The sequence below is a fragment of the Globicephala melas genome, chromosome X, assembly GCF_963455315.2.
Source record: "Globicephala melas chromosome X, mGloMel1.2, whole genome shotgun sequence".
Lineage (NCBI taxonomy): Eukaryota > Metazoa > Chordata > Mammalia > Artiodactyla > Delphinidae > Globicephala > Globicephala melas.
The window spans coordinates 76,520,317-76,535,718 of record NC_083335.1 but is presented as its reverse complement, the minus strand read 5'-3'; the positions used below and the strand labels follow the sequence as shown (position 1 = coordinate 76,535,718).

Below are 15,402 nucleotides of genomic sequence, written 5' to 3'. Positions count from 1 at the left end.
CTTTCAGCAAAAACAAAAAGCCTCCATCCAAGGAAGTTTTAAATCCCATGTTTCCTGGCAAGCAGTCACCCTAGTGTGGGACTGTATCTGCCCAGAGGACGTAGTGCCTTTTCCTGATTTGCACAAGGGCTCTATCTGCCCACAAAGACTCACAGATTTAGACTGCACTTGGGTGACTTTTTAAAAGAACCAATAAATTATTTAAACCATTCCCAGTATAATGTCCTATAAAACCATGAACTATTTCTTCAATTATATGACTTCAGCAACTCAGGTAGGTATTTTTAAAGACTTCTCAATCTACTGAAAACACCTTGATCGCCCCATATTGTTTACATTTGTCTCTAGTTTTAATTCAAATACATTTCTCTCTTTGCTCTGTCATCCAATTGCCACTCAAATATTGGTGGGAAACAGATGTCTAAAACCTAGAGACCTAGGTTTTGCCTGTAACAGATGCTACTGAGGCAGGAAATATTTCTTCTATCTATAATCAGGACAGCCATATATCACAAGCAGGTTGTGACCTGCACAATGGTACTAGGCCAACAGGTGAATCGGGCCCAAATCCAGCCCGCGTGTTCCTCAGCAAACAGGTCCCCTTAGTGTGGGAGTTTGTGCAGAGAAAGGAAGCCCTTTCCTAATTTTCACCAAAGCTCTGCTGCCCCACAGAAATTCACAGACTGCAACTTTCCTTCTAAGCACCACTTTCTGTTTTACACAGTGGCTTCATGTAGGCCCTGCCAATAACCTACAAAACGTGTGGGCCTTGGAATGATGAGGTCTGTGAAGCTCAGAATCTACTATTCAAACCACATTCAGACTTCATGGAACTAAAAAAGAAAGATACAGGCTTACAGCCAAATGAGAAAAAGTAATTATCTCTTTGTGTTTTATAAACACCTACATTCAATAGGTACCACCACTCCCACCCTAGTACCAAGAAATTCTCTGGGAAGAAGTTACAAGGTTTCTTCTCCCACTCACTTCCGAGCCAGAGCAGGTCCCACTCCTGCCACAGGCTCACTGGCTGACTGTAAAGCAAACTCCCGGCCTCACACTCTGAACTTTCGAGCTCCTGTGTAGTAGATAGAGGGAGAAAAACAACAATGGCAAAACTTAAAGCATTGTGATAAATGTTGTCAAGTCCGAACTTCCAAACACCTTCCTTATTAATAAAAACTGTCATGGTTTCACAAAGCCAATTAGATGAATCTTGTTAAAAATTCGTATCCAACAGGTAGGAGGCTGGGCCAAATAGCCTCAAAGAACTCTTCTGATTCTTAGCTCTATATTCATTTAACACCTAAACCAGCACATCGTTACCTCATGGGTGTAATGAAAGAAAACTCTCAAAGCAAAAGGAAGAAAAATTTATTTCCATACCTGTCTCTGGGCAAACGACTCATAGCAAAAAACTCTCCATCACCACGCCAGGTAACTTGTGGTCTATGGTCATCCCAGGGCAAAGCAGACTCGTGCTAAAGAGAGGAAAAAACACAAATGTTACTGGGGGCCTTAAATGGCCCAGAACCAAACAAGCCTCAGGCTATTAAAGTTAAACCTTTTATATAAGGTTTAAGCTATCTAGAAATCGAGTTTCACAGAATCTTCAGGTACCCTTCCAGAAGGGCCCTTAGACCCAGAAGTCGAGAGAAAAGAACTTAACAAAGCAAAACAAAATCTTTCTCTGGGCGTTAAAAAGTGGCCTCCAAGCATAGCAACGGGGAAAAAGAGCTACAGATCTAGATATTAAAAATAACGAGCTGAGGGCTTCCCTGGTGGCGCAGCGGTTGCAAGTCCACCTGCCGATGCAGGGGACACGGGTTCGTGCCCCGGTCAGGGAAGATCCCACGTGCTGCGGAGCAGCTAGGCCCGTAAGCCATGGCCGCTGAGCCTGCGCGTCCGGAGTCTGTGCTCCGCAAACGGGAGAAGCCACAACAGTGAAAGGTCCACGTACCGCAAAAAATAAATAAATAAAATGACGAGCTGAGGAATCTATCAGGTAACTATACAAGGAAATTTATGTTTGTCTAAATTTAAGCGGGTAGAGTTTCATTCACTGAGTAAACTTCGCAACGCTGCACAGAGGAGTTAAGAAGATGAGAGGAAGGTGGGCAGGGAAGAGCCAGAGGAGATAAAGCCAGCAGCAGTGATGAAAACACGGACAAGCTCCGCATTCTGCAGCACAGAAAGAAGAAAGGTTTCCAGTGCCACTTGCACCTCCGTCCCGAAAGCCTTGAAGACAGAAGCCAATTCTGTGGGGTTGGGGACAAATGACCACCTGAACATCCATCATCACATTACAGTGATAGGCTAAGTCGGAATGGTGCTAGTGCCACAAGCTGCACAGTAGGGAATACACAGCAGCCTAACAAGATTTATTCTCAATGAAATCGCCCTGTGGTATACACAAACTTCCTCCAGTGAAGGGTTAGGAGACAATATGAGTTACACGGAATGTAGCCAGAAATAAAGTAAGGATGGAAAATGTAACGGCAGGCAGTATATGATTTCATCTATCCTAGAAGGTCAGCTCAGGGAAATTTCCACATATAATATAGACAAAATGCTTCCATTTGCTCTGGCCTGCATCTGGGGATTATCCTCAATTCCTCTCTCTCTCTCTTACCCTACATCTGATCTATTATCAATAAATCCTCTAGCTCTATCTTCAAAATGTATCCAGAAAGAAGGAAAACATAGTTTCATCCAGGAAGGGAAATCAGAAAAAGAAAGACTAATATATACATATGTAGGAAAAGTATAAAAACATGCATGTGAATGATCAACAGTGAATGCAGGGCAGCAGCTCCTTCTGGGGAGGAAGGGGAAGGGTATCAGGAAGGGATACAGAGTGTTTCATTTCTGTCTGTGATGACTTATTTTTTAAAATGAATATTGGTGGTAATTATTCTCTATGTGAAAAAAAAGAATAACAAAACAACTTGGCAATAGAAAGGAAAAAAGGATCTTTCTAGGATGACTCATTCCCTAAGGTCTCTAAACAACTTCAGTTTTACTAGAGCAGAAGAGATCTGTCCATTAACACGCTTTACCTGTGAAACAGAGCAGGACCCTATGGTCCCTCTCCACCCCATGTCCTCAGCCTGCCTTTTTTTTTTTTTTTTTTTTTTTTTTTTTGCTGTACGAGGGCCTCTCACCGTTGTGGCCTCTCCCGTTGCGGAGCACAGGCTCCAGACGCGCAGGACCAGCGGCCATGGCCCACGGACCTAGCAGCTCCACGGCATGTGGGATCCTCCCGGACTGGGGCACGAACCCGTGTCCCCTGCATCGGCAGGCGGACTCCCAACCACTGCGCCACCAGGGAAGCCCTCAGCCTGCCTTTTGTCTGCAGAAAACCTTTAGCCAAACAATAAGTTTAATCAGAGAAGTGAGAAAATGCAGAAACAAAGGAAAACAGTCCAACATGACTACATAATAATAGTTTAGTCATTAAGCACAGTCAAGGACTTTTTTAGTTCCTCCTCAAGGGGTATAGATAATATTCTGAGCCATATCCTTTGAACTGTCTTATAGATACTGAAACCCCCACTGGGTGGAAGAAGTTAACTACATGATGACCAGACTGTGGCCATGACATAAGCTGCCACAAATCCAAGAATTGGCCTCAAAGAAATGGGAACAAGCCGACCCTGGAAGTAAAGACTAACTGTACTTAATAATCAAGATGATGCTGGTCAGACCCCCACATCACCAATTTCAAGATGACTCTCAGAGCTGCCTGTACTGTTTCTGCATATAGCCCCCTCCCTCGGCCTATAAAAGCTCTTGCCCACTGGTTGTCAGGGAGGGGAGTCGGCCTTTGCACAAAAATCCGCCCCCAACACTCCCACCCCCCGGTTGCTGGCATCCAGCGGAATAAAGCAAACTTTCCTTTCCACCAACCTTGCCTCTTTATTGGCTTTAGAGTGGCGAGCAGCTGGACCCCACTTTTGGTAACACCTGGACACCTAAGAGCTCCTGGTGTGTAAGCAGAACTTCCATTTGTTCCAAAGAAAGTTCTTTATCCATCATACCAAGCTTACCATTTGCAGCTGAAAGGCGGCTTGCCTGCCTTCTGATCCATGGAACTGCGTCTCCTTCCTGCCCCAGCCAACAGTGATGAACTTGCCTAGAGAACAATTGAGTGAGAATATGCAAGATAACCAATAAGCTAAATAAAATAAAAGCAGTTTCATAGCTATTCTTCATGAAGTTGGGTCCTCTGAGACCTCTCAATAAATTGACCAGCAGTCAATATTTTAAAAACCTATGTTCCATATTATATGCTGAAGTGATTTTGAAGACGTTGAAATGCCCTTAGTTTGGAAAGAGCTCTACTGCCATCGTATATAAATTCCCTTGATGACAGTCAGCAATCCATCCCCACTTTACAAGGAGAATGAAACATGAAGAATCTATGCAATACGTCCACAGATGACAAAACATAAAACTCAAGAAGACAAGAGCTGGGAACAAAATTCCGATTGTAAGTGTTCAATCCACTAAATGTATCCAACCTCCCTGCTAGTGTTGGAAGAGACCATGATTATGGAATTCAACCACTCACAGAGACAGAGACCGAGACCCCCTAGTGACAGAGGCCAAAATTAGAACACAGGGCTTCTGCCTTCCAGGCTGGGCTTCTTTCTAAATTATAATGCTGATCTTACCTGAAATATAAAGTCAGAGTTGCTTGAAATAATGCAGCCTTCTGTTGCTGAAGGTAGGACTTAACATCCACCTATAAGACGTACTACAGAGATGCCCCTGAAAGCATTGGCCAGATCCAGGACCCAATATTTCCCTCCTATAACTGATGCTGATTCTGACGATGCAGGGCTGTTTATAATTCCTATAAATTATGGGTCAGCATGACCATTTCCTGTCTGCTCTGCTTGGGCACATCCAAGTATTGTAGTACCCCAAAGCATACCTTGCTGCTGTATACAAACAGTAGTGCCTATCCTGGTGCAGACCCCTGGGCTTCTATCCGAAAGTTTCCACAGAGAGATAAAGGGTCAAGGAGCAAAGCAAGACAACTTTTCCAGTGGGATCAGATAATAAGTGGTGGAGTTACAGCAGGAATCAGTAAACTACAGCTTGCATCTGCTTTTACAAATAAACTTGTATTGGAACACACTTCTTTAGGTACTGTCTTTTGAGTGTTTTCATACTACATCAGCAAAGTTGAGTAGCTGCGGCTTCCCTGGTGGCGCAGTGGTTGAGAGTCCGCCTGCTGACGCAGGGGACACAGGTTTGTGCCCCGGTCCGGGAAGATCCCACATGCCGCGGAGCGGCTAGGCCCATGAGCCATGGCCGCTGAGCCTGCGCATCCGGAGCCTATGCTCCGCAACGGGAGAGGCCACAAGAGTGAGAGGCCCGCGTGCGGCAAAAAAAAAAAAAAAAAAAAAAAAAAAAAAAAGTTGAGTAGCTGCAACACAGACCATATGGCCTGAAAGCGGAAAACAGTTACTATCCAGTTCTTTACAGAACAAGTTTGTCGACACCCTGGTTAGAAGAAAAATATCTATTCACCACTCCACAGAGTGACTTTTTGTACTGACAAATACATTTCTGAGACCTAAGACCCTGACTTGGACTCCCTCTCCTTTGATTTACTCTATTAGACTTCTTATGGAAAAGTCGGTGGAATGAGCCAGGTCCAGAGCACTTTCCCATGCAAAGATGTGTTGGTTACTACCTCTATGACTACCCTCAAAGCTGGATGCCCCAGAGTCCCACCCTGGGCCCTAGATCCAGCACCATACCTGCTCCCTGAGCAGGCACATCTAATCCCAAGACTATAAAGATTCCCCACATGCCAATGACACCCAGTCCACAGCTCTGGCCTCTTCTGAGCTTCAGCCCCTTCTACTCACCTGCTTTACTTGGTGATCCCATACAGCCCTTAAACAAATCCAAAAAGGAACTCAACACCCACCCTTTACAGACCAGCACTTCCCCCACCTTCCCTCTCAGATATTTACATCTTTATTTCCACCACCTGAGCTTCTGGCTAGAGTCCTACTAAACTTTCTTCTTCACCTTACATACCCAAAGCCTATTTATTTCACTTTCTAAACTGGTACTTCTCAAACTAGCTAGGGCAGGAGGGGAACCATGCACATATATTCAAAAAAAGTTTCCCATAATTCCAAAAAATGTACTCCTATCCTCATTGAGAATCAAAATTTTCCTGCATTTTTCCCTTTTCTAGTCCCACACCCACCTTCTTTATCTCTCACCTGGATTCCTGTAGCAACCTCCTACCAGATAACCCTGTCTCGTCTCTTCCCTCTCCACCAATCAATCAATCTTGCATCATCAGAACCTTTAATGACTGATCTCCTATAACTTAATGTCCAAATTCCCTATCAAACTTAATCAAAATCCCTCCCCTTTATTTCATTCCACATCCATGTCCTGTCACTAGGTAATGCTGAAGTACTCATAGTTGCCTGAATAGGCCATGCTGTGTCAAAGGCTTCTATGAAACATCCCTGCCTTGGAATGAACTAATTCACTTGCTTGGACCACTCCCCCACCCTCAACCCTCATTTACCCAACACCAAATCAGCCAAAACTCAGCTCAAGTCGGCCTCTTCTGGGAAGTCTTCCATCCCCATTACTCCCTTTCTCTCCTTATGCTACCCTAATTCCTGCACATCCTGTTATTATTGACTCCTTAAGGGAAAAGATGAATTAGCCACAGCACCAAACACACTGCTGGGTTCATACTACCTACTCAAACATTATTTCTGAACAAACAAATTATTTTTGAATGAATAAATGAGTAGCACCTTTCTAAATGATTTCTTACTTAGTAGAACGAGAAGTCATGAGGTTAGACCTCAGCAAAAGTTAAAATACCATCTCCCCTATCCTTCTCCTCAATCAGGCCAGCTTCCTGGTGCCCTCAAGTTGGCCAGAGCTTCTTATACTCAATAAGCATCTCCCCTTCAATAGTTCCACAGCCTAATGCCCATATCACCTCAGCTAGATCTTAGCAAGAAAACAATATGATGGTTCCCATGAAAATTCAGGTCTAATCAGCAGGAACAAAAATCAGCTCTCTATCCTGCCTCTCTTGTCTTCTCCCCAAAACTGTACCTCAGAAATGCTCTCCTTATTCTAGCTAGTACAGTCCTTTCCATTAAACACCCCGGCTAAGCCTGTCCTGAGGTTTGGGCAACAACTACCCAGATGATTCTAAGCACAGATCCCTATTCCCCAAGTTATTGACCAAGCCAACTCTGAGACTTGGAGAGGCACCAGAGGTATGCCTTTTAAAATCTGGAATGAACTAAAGGAATTGGGCTATCAGACAGTGAATTAAGTAAGGGTTTAAGTTCTTTGGGCTTATGATGTGCCTATTAGTGTGCAAGACAAGTCACAAAATGTTTCAAACAAAGCTACACTTACTTTCACCAAAATCATCCTGGTGGATTTGCTGTTCCATGATTGGTTCAAACTCTTTTGTCACCATAATTAGGGTCTGTTGACCTTGGAGGAGCACAAACAAGAATGATTTTGTTCTCATTTAGCAAATCTGCCATTCCGTAAGTATCTATAGCACTGGAAGCTACTGAGCTGGAGTGGAGGAGCTTATAGTCAAAACAGGGAAGACAGAATTTATTCAAAATGTTCTGACTCTCATTTTTATAAAGAAGTTTTGACTGGGTACGTCACCTAGTGCTTATTCTCAGCTATTTATGTATGTCAAGCTAACATTAAAGTCCACATAGCCCTCCTCCACTAACTTCAACGATTTAGTCAGCAAGATATCTCTTCAAGTGTATACCTCATCAGGGTGCTAGTTTGCAGAAACTCATCTGGAATGAAAAGACTTAAGGGAAAAAAATAGGACTGGGAGAGCAGTTCTTAGAATCAGTTTATTTTATGTAGCAACTCTTCCTCTTAGAGTAGATTAAATATTGCTGACTTTTAAACCATAACTATGGACCTTAGCAGCAACTTTTAAAAACAATATATTAAGAAGTAAAACTAAACTCAAAACCACCACATTCCCTATAGATTATCATGCTGGTATCCTTGTTCCAAGAAATGTTTTTTTTTTGAAACCTAAGCACCCTAAAACTTAAGCCTGTGAGATATTAGGAGTCATGTTTTATAAAAGTCAAGAATTAGGGACCAGTGACATGCTTACCTGTGGCAAGAAGCACCAGTTCTTGGTCAGGACTCCAACTCATGACAGAGATACCACTGGCTACACTCCCGACACATTCCAGCTGAGAGAGACATTTCAAAATGTTAAGGGAGATATGAAAATATAAGCATCTCAGTAAATATTTACTATGACCTTAATCAAAACAATTAACAAAACACACAAAGGTGAAATTATTCAGTGAACACTTATTCAGTAACAGGTATTAAAAGACCAGGCATGATACAGACCATAGGGATTGGAGGTGACTACGGCCACTCCATTCCTCCCGTTAAGGAGATAAAAGAGAGATAAAAGATGCCTCTACAGCAGGGTTAGGGATGTAACCGAGGTCTCTGGGAATTAAGTGGGGGCCCAGAGCAGAGACTGACAAACGGCCCCGGAGAGTCCAGGAAAGCTTCTCTGAGGAGGTGCTTTGAAGGGTAGGAATAGGGCTAGGAGGAAGAGACTGGGGGGGGGGGGAAATGTGCAGTTAAAAAGAGCTGTTAAAAATCAGCTGCAACTAGAGCATAAGGTATATATACACACAGGAATGATGGGGGTGGGAGGTGAGGCTAAAAAGGAATTTGGGGAACAGATAGTGAAAGGTCTTATAAGGCACAATAAGGAACATGGATTCTGTCTTGCAGACACTGTGATGCCACAAGCATGGAGGATCAGCACCATCTGGTGGAGACCAATGGATTGGAGGAGCTCAGTAATTAGGAAAAAGTTCTACAAAATGTTTTGAAAGTAAAAGCATACCTTTTAAATGTGAGAAATACTAATTAAGTTATACTTGATGGCTTTGATATTTATCACCATGAACTGAGAACAAGATTTATTGTTTGACTAAATGGAACCGTTAAAAGCAAAGGTGCCAGAGTTAGACTGGCAGGGTTTAAATCCCACCTGATAACTGTTTGACCTTGGCCTAGTCATTTAAGCCCTCTGTGCCTCAATTTCCTCTTCTGAAGAATGGAAAAACAACAATCTACCTCATAAGGTTGTAGTGAAGATTAAATACAATTTTGCGTGAAAAACACTTGAAAAAGTGCCTGGCACATTGTAAACATTTAATAAATGTCAGCTGCTATTATTGTCCTATGATTAGTAATATGACTTGTGATACATCCATGTTAAAGAGATCACAACTAAGGGAGTAATCAACAAAGTTTAAAAAGCTGTCAAGAAGGTGAGGATAGAAATCCAGAAACTCAGCCTTATGCTAAGTAGAGAAGGAGGCAAATGGTTGAAATCTATCTTCTCTGGTAGTCACAAGATGTGCACATAATGATAGCATTATCACCTTAGCACCTGTAGTTCAGGGACTCTTAAAAGTTAGCCATCAAGGAGAGGCTTACTCGGCATTCATAAAAGAAAACATAAGCCATATAAACACTTCAAAGACTTCATAAATCGAGAAATAAAGGTTACAACTCAGGATCAGATTCTAGTAAGAGGTGAGCTATACCATACAAGAATGGCCAGGTTTGAGTTTTTGTTAAGTTCTTATTTGGAATGTTCTGATTGTTCTAATTAATAAATGCACTAGACAAAACTGACTTTTAGAAGAATCCTGAAATATAGCTAAAGCCATGCCAACAATTTTCTGTAAAGACTTATATAATGCAAAGACTTTAACTTGCAAAATGCTTAAATATTATGGCTCCTGACATTTTAAACTTCTACGAAAAACTAGTGACATGAAACAAAAAAAGGCATTTGAGGATGCCTAAGATTTCCTCCTCACTGGTCTCTTCCACTTACCTGGTGTGTGTTGAGATTGCAAAGTAGGACATCTCCAGAGGCTGTGGCCACACACACAGACTCGTGATCCAGCAACTCCTGAATACCAACAGTGCAGCCACTTCCATCCTCTGGAAGAAAGACTTCTGCCACCAAAGGAGTGTCATTTTTCATTTTTCACCTTTCACCAAAACAAACAAATATGCAAATTAAGTCAATCTACTTTCAAAAACAATTCACAACACTTCCAGAAATACTTTTTAATGTTTCTTTTATAATATAAAAGCTTTCTAAAATGTTTTTTCCTAGATTAAAACCCAAACTTTCATTTGAGAAATATCACAACACTACCACCTTTAACACAAAACACAGTTAATATGACCTTTGTGGCACGCAAACATAAAAGCCTGGTATCTTTGAAAATATCCAATAAAACATGAAGCTGATAACTATGATTTCCTAAAATGGACACGGTATGGGGAAAGGGGACTAATAATGTAATCACCTAAAATACATTAGTAGCAAACTATAATTAAGGGAAGATATCAGAATCAACCTAAAGAGCTTTTAAATATACATAAGCTCAAGCTCCAGAAGTGAAGATTCTGATTTAGTTGGCATGAGATGGTGACTGAAACAGTTTAAAAAGCCCTACAGGAAATTTTCATCTGCATTCCCACTTAAGAACTGTTAATAGATAGTATTTACATGGTAGAAAGGGTAAAAAGTAGGGCACCCCCACAAAATACAATGTCAGAGTTTTGCCAACGTAGATTAAAACAGAAGCAGACTAAAAGATAGGGTACTAGTTAAGTTATGCCTAATATGACATCAGTATAAAGCGAAGGGAGTATTCATTTGGCAGGACATAAATTCAGAAAGATTTAAAGGACATAGTATTTGGGGAAGCAAGTTTGGAAAAAGACAAGTCAAGAGTCATGCCAAGTGCTAGCATCCTCCATCAGTAACTTACCTCTCTTGTGACAGTGTCTACTTCTATCAGTCCATGTTCTGAGCCAAGGAGCACTGTGTCTTGTTCAGTTCGGAGAGAGAAGCACTGAGGTTTCCTTGGAGCCTGAATATCCCTGAACTCCAAGCTCCGAAATAACTTTAGATTTCTCATGATGAAGCGACTCCTGAAAGAAAAGTACAAATATCTCTCTTTTTAAACATCTTTATTGGAGTATAATTGCTTTACAATGGTGTGTCATTTTCTGCTTTATAACAAAGTAAATCAGTTATAAATATACATATGTTCCCATATCTCTTCCCTCTTGCATCTCCCTCCCTCCCACCCTCCCTATCCCACCCCTCTAGGTGGTCACAAAACACCGAGTTGATCTTCCTGTGCTATGTGGCTGCTTCCCACTAGCTATTTTACGTTTGGTAGTGTATATATGTCCATGCCACTCTCTCACTTTTTCACAGCTTACCCTTCTCCCTTCCCATATCCTCAAGTCCATTCTCTAGTAGGTCTGTGTCTTTATTCCCATCTTACCCCTAGGTTCTTCATGACCTTTTTTTTCCCTTAGATTCCATATATATGTGTTAACATATGGTATTTGTTTTTCTCTTTCTGACTTACTTCACTCTGTATGACAGACTCTATGTCCATCCACCTCACTACAGATATCTCAATTTTGTTTCTTTTTATGGCTGAGTAATATTCCATTGTATATATGTGGCAAATATATACAAATATCTCTGGATGAAGCTTTTATTTTTCTGAGAAATAGAAACAGTTTAGTAGCAATAAATGACACTCCAATATAAGCAAAATGATTCAGGGAGCAGAGAAATTAGAATAACCAAGAAAAAAAAGGAAAAATAAATGATCTAATCTGAACCCACACAGAGATGAGTGGTAGCAACATAGTCAATTGTGTAAATCTATGGTCTACAAATTGAGGCTGTGAAATCTATTTTACGGTCTCACTCTTTGAAAGAGGCAAGATTCTCAACTTCAGAGTTTTCTCTTCAAAAAAGATTTAAGATCAATTATTCTGCAGGAAAGTTGAGAAGAATGCAATGAATGAGAAAACACTTTATTTTTGCACATGAGGATGTTTTCATAACTTGACAGATTTACAAAATAATATAAAAATCCACATATATATCCTGGCAGTTGAAGAAAATAAAATTACTTTAATACCACCAACTACATTTATTTATAATCTGGCTCTATATCTTCATTAAAAAATTAAAATTGAAATCAAACATAGAAATAAAGAAAAGCATTTATGGGACCTCCCCGGTGGCGTAGTGGTTAAGACTCTGCACTCCCAATGCAGGGAGCCCGGGTTCGATCCCTGGTCAGGGAACTAGATCCCACATGCATGCCACAAGTAAGAGTTTGCATGCTGCAACTAAGGAGCCCACCTGCTGCAACTAAGTAGCCTGAGTGCCACAACTAAGACCCAGCACAACCAAATAAATAAATAAATATTTGTTTTTAAAAAAAGAAAAGGAAAGCTTTTATTGCTCTCAGGGAGAAAAGAAGACACTATGAAATTACAACAGTATACTTCAAAATGATGACCAACAAGTCGAGGAGCTTGATAACCAGATATAACTACTTCACATTACTCCACTTTCCCGGCCTGATTTTCACCAGGGCAGTAGAAAAGCTGAGAAAAGAACGATCAATAGGAAATCTACTTTGGTCTGGCAAAATCAGACTTGTTTTAACATATAAATTATCTAAGAGGGAAAGAGAAAAGTTAACGTGCTGTATATTTATATCCAGACCCCTTTAAGGTTTATACTATAATTGGAAGTCCCTAACTTATGGTAGGGGTGACAATTACACCGTCCACACTGGCCTTCTTGTCACCTTAATCCAAGGTGAATTCTCTCATCTTGCATTTCATACTTATGACAATGAAAGTATAAACATGAGTTAACCCTTATACTACATAGCAGATAAAATGTTAAGTGTAGTATGAGTGAGACAACATAAAATGTGGGTTAAGAGGAAGGCAAGCCCACACATGGTGGAAGCGAGGAAGAGAATCAAGGCAAACAATGGTCTTGTAAGCTTTCATGACACTTATATTCAAGAACTTCTAGAAATTATTCGAACCTGTATTACACCATGAAGACTTTTTATTTAGATCTAATTCTATATAGAAAGCTTGGGTTTTTGAAAGCATATAAAAATTACATTATCTTTCATCTTGAAATAGCATAAAGATGACCACTGACATAGATCTGAGAGGATGGGTAGATTTGAGATGAGAGGATGTCTGACTAGAGGGGAGTAAACACGGGACAGAGTAGCAAGAGATGAAAACAGGCGAGAGAAGACCAGGTGTATTTCATCCTGGTTTAACTAATAATAATTATGCTGTTATTGTTGCCATGATCAGAGCATCAAAATGTCTCCCTGTGAACTTGGATTCTATTCACCAACAATCTGTGGAGCTCTGGGGTCCGTGGACCCCAGCATAAGAATTTGGAAGGCAAAGGCAGAAGGAGCTGAGGAGGACTCCCTTTTTCCTGTTACCTTGCTGTTTCAGTCAATATCGCCCCAGCAATGGGCCTTCATCCTTCCAGGGGCCCTTGGTCCCAGCCTCTAGCACTCCCATGACCAGCATGATAACAAGCACCCCAGAGGTACCAGCACTAACCAGGCAGGTGCTCCCCTCCAGGTGCCTGAAATCTAGTAACATGGAGCTACTCCTCTGAATTCCAGAGTTATCAACATCAGCTTTATAATGCCTCTCCTCCAAGGTTAGGTCATGATAGCCCCAATGGCTTCCCTTGTTTTGATCCTCAGACCTAGCTAAGTGTTGTAACTTCTTCCATCAGTTTACTTTTTTAGTTACTTCACTGCTCCCTTTTGCTCTTTGTTCCTCCAGCAGCTATTTAACCAATTCTTCGTTTTAAATTCTGTTGAAATATTGTGTGGTTTCTGCTTTCCTGACTGGACCCTGACTGACAAACATATCAAACAACCTGAGTTTTCAAATCACTGAGCTTTCAAAATCCCCGGCCAAGTGTAATAGGGAAGAACCTTTTGTATTCCATTACAAGTTAATCACTAAAGGGATGCAGCCTATAAGCTTAAATTATACATAATCACCCAACTCTCAGAACCCTGACTCCCAGGTAATGAGCATTAAGCTAAAATACTTTTGTTTAGCTCACAAGAAACATCCTGACCAGGCCCACCTGTGAATGACTGCAGGGAGGAAGAAATTAACACATAACCCTCTGGAGGCTGATGGGAACCAGGAAATGTTTGACTTTACTCACTCCACTTTTAGTATAAAAGAAGCCTGAATCCTAACTCAGGCAAGATGGTTCTTTGGGGGCACGAGCCCACCGTCTTGGTTTGCTGGTTTTCCGAATAAAGTCGTTATTCCTTGCCCCAGCAACTCGTCTCTCGATTATTGGCCTCTCGCGTGGTGAGCAGTACAAGCTTAGACTTGGTGACACAAGGGCAGCTCATCATTCATCTCCTTCCTCCCCAACCCTTCCAGCCTCAAAATGAACTTCTCTAAAATTTCACACCTATCATCCTTATTCCCTTACCTTCTCAGAAGTGTCCTACTCTTTTTCAAGACCAGCAAAGGAGAACCCTCCAAACTCCCCCAGGACCTTGGCTTATCAGTACCCTTTCTTTTACATCTGCAATCTCCAAACTCCCCTGCCCTCAAATGAATCATCCTTTCTCAGCCCTTAAATGCGCTAAAGATCTCTCCACTCCATAGATCAATTCTGGATCCTCTCTGAAATTTCTGACAACGCCTCTATTTTCTTCCCTTGCTCCTTCATCCATCCACCTCTTGGCTAATTATCATGCCCATGACCACAAGTACCAAACAGATCACTAATATGCTTAGTAGATCTAAATGTCTAGCCCTGACCCTCCCTAAACTGAACACTAAGCTCACATTCTCAACCTCCTGCTGTTACCACAGGGATTTCTCAAAAGCACATCAAATGCAACCTGTTAAATGAAGTACCTGCTATTCTCCACCAAACTAATTTCCCCTCTGGGGACATGGCATTCCTACTTTCTCTGTCCTCCAAGCTGAAACTGTGTGTCTGCTTCCCTTTTGCCCACACTTTCACAGTAAACTATTCACTGGTTACTGCCCTGCCTGTCAGTGTACAGTTTGAATCCTTTACATAGTACGTAATCCTACGATCCGGTTTGTGGCCTACATCAAATACCGACTGAGCACTTGCTAAGTGCTAGTCTGGACAAGAGATGACTGACAGTCACTGCCTCCTCAGAGGTCACAGCTTAACGGGGGAGAGGGCCACATAAGATACCACGTTACATGGAAATGCACGGGGACAACATCTCCAAGGAAAAGTTGCAGATGCGAGAAGGGACTCGCAGCACAGTACCTAAACTTCTCTCTACTACCGTCACCTTCTATCATGCATTGTTGCGCTTTAATTGGTGCATATCTTGGTTCGGCGGTATGGTCTGCAACTGCAAGGAATCCGGAGACTGGGTAAGTGTGCAG

At 41.7% G+C, this 15,402-nt stretch overlaps 1 protein-coding gene across 1 annotated transcript in view; it reads right to left on the bottom strand.

The window, feature by feature from the left end:
* The window catches only part of LOC115850221 (elongator complex protein 1-like), a 45,791-nt gene that overhangs the window by 29,865 nt on the left and 524 nt on the right, over nucleotides 1-15,402 (bottom strand). The window contains 8 exon segments of the mRNA XM_060292286.1: nucleotides 988-1,078; nucleotides 1,387-1,406; nucleotides 1,408-1,481; nucleotides 4,050-4,135; nucleotides 7,429-7,509; nucleotides 8,174-8,255; nucleotides 9,941-10,092; nucleotides 10,892-11,055. Coding sequence (XP_060148269.1) covers nucleotides 988-1,078; nucleotides 1,387-1,406; nucleotides 1,408-1,481; nucleotides 4,050-4,135; nucleotides 7,429-7,509; nucleotides 8,174-8,255; nucleotides 9,941-10,092; nucleotides 10,892-11,042 — 737 coding nt within the window. The 5' untranslated portion in view covers nucleotides 11,043-11,055.